The sequence below is a fragment of the Microtus ochrogaster genome, chromosome 2 (assembly GCF_000317375.1).
Source record: "Microtus ochrogaster isolate Prairie Vole_2 chromosome 2, MicOch1.0, whole genome shotgun sequence".
Classification (NCBI taxonomy): Eukaryota; Metazoa; Chordata; class Mammalia; order Rodentia; family Cricetidae; genus Microtus; species Microtus ochrogaster.
This window is the reverse complement of record NC_022010.1, coordinates 67,607,238-67,608,746: the sequence shown is the minus strand read 5'-3', so window position 1 is coordinate 67,608,746 and position 1,509 is coordinate 67,607,238. Positions and strand designations below refer to the sequence as shown.

The 1,509-nt window shown below is 38.0% G+C and overlaps 1 protein-coding gene across 1 annotated transcript; it reads right to left on the bottom strand.

Annotated features, from left to right (window-relative positions):
- Positions 1-293: 293 nt before the first annotated feature.
- LOC101981773 (olfactory receptor 4A16-like) lies at positions 294-1,235 on the bottom strand. Its single transcript, XM_013352089.1, is given in 3 exon segments — positions 294-409; positions 412-916; positions 918-1,235. Coding segments are annotated over 3 exon segments (939 nt in total).
- Between the last annotated feature and the right edge of the window lie 274 nt (positions 1,236-1,509).

Below are 1,509 nucleotides of genomic sequence, written 5' to 3'. Positions count from 1 at the left end.
CATAAATGCACATGATCATAATTTCAAAATCTTGATTAGCTGACTGATTAGAAAATAAACCCCTTTTCTATGCCCTATCTAAAATTATTTTAAAACTATTTAAAAGATTAGCTTAGTTTTTTCTTAATATGTAATACTCAAAATTCTATTAGATTAATTTTAATCTCAATAGAAAATTGATTCTTCTCCTCCATGAGTTTGTACAAAGAAAAGTGTACCTGAAGAATTCTCTGAGCATACTGCATCCTTTGTAGCAGTTGTTGTTGATTTGTAGCTTTGAAATTACTGTGTGTTCAGCAAGGAAACATTCTTAATCTTTCCGTAGTTAGTCTTCCACACCAAAGTTTTTCCATACAACTCTTCATCTCTGAATTTCTCAGTGTATATATTAAAGGATTTAACATGGGGTGATAATTTTATAAATTACAGTCAGGGATTTATCAATAGGAAAGTTGGAGACAGGTCTAACATACATGAAAATACAGGGAACAAAAAAGAGGACAACCACCATGATGTGGGAACTGCAGGTGGACAGGGCTTTACGCCTCCCTTCCTCACTGTAGGCTTTAAGAGAGTTTAGAATAATCCCATAGGAGACTAGGAGAAGGATAAAGACAGTCATACAAATTGCTCCACCATTGGCAACCACAGTGAGGCCGATTAAATAAGTGTCAGTACAGGCTAATCCCAGTAATGGGTACATGTCACAGATAAAGTGATCAATGACATTGGGGCCACAAAAGGGGAGGTTGTAAACAAAGATAACTTGAACAAAAGAATGGGCAAAACCTCCAGCAAAGGCTGCCACTAATAGGAGAATGCAAACCCGACGATTCCTGATGGTCATATAATGCAGTGGTTTACAGATGGCTACGTAGCGGTCATAGGCCATGAAAACCAGAAGGAAAACCTCAGCCACCACCAAATAAGTGCTCTACAAAGAGCTGGCCTATGCAGGCTGAAACTGAAATTGTTTTTCTGCTGCAGATCAAGTCCATAATCAACTTTGGCGAGAAGGCAGTGGAATAAATAGCATCCATGAGTGACAAACATGCAAGGAAGAAGTACATTGGGGAGTTCAGTGAGGGACTGGCAATCACTGTCCCCACAATGAGCAGGTTGCTAACCATTGTCACAATGTAGATGAGTAAAAACACGACAAACAATGCTTTTCTCCCTGCAGAATCTCCTGTGAGACCTAGCAGGATAAATTCTGTCACTTTGTTCTGCTCCATTTAGTCTGACAAGAGTAGATCCAGAGATAATACCTCAGGAACACCAGTAATAAAATTGTGATCATGGCCAAGAAATGTTTTATCTTATAATCAACAGCATCCTCAGTTTTTAGATATGAATCCCAATTGGGTTTTGAAAAGAATATAGCAGATTTATTTTCCATGGAGCACCATTGATATGTTGATAATGCTATTTTTCTTTGGTTGATTTTGTTGAGCCCCAGCAAACAGGTTTGTTGTCATGACTTAGGTTGACCTTTGTATCTGAGATCAA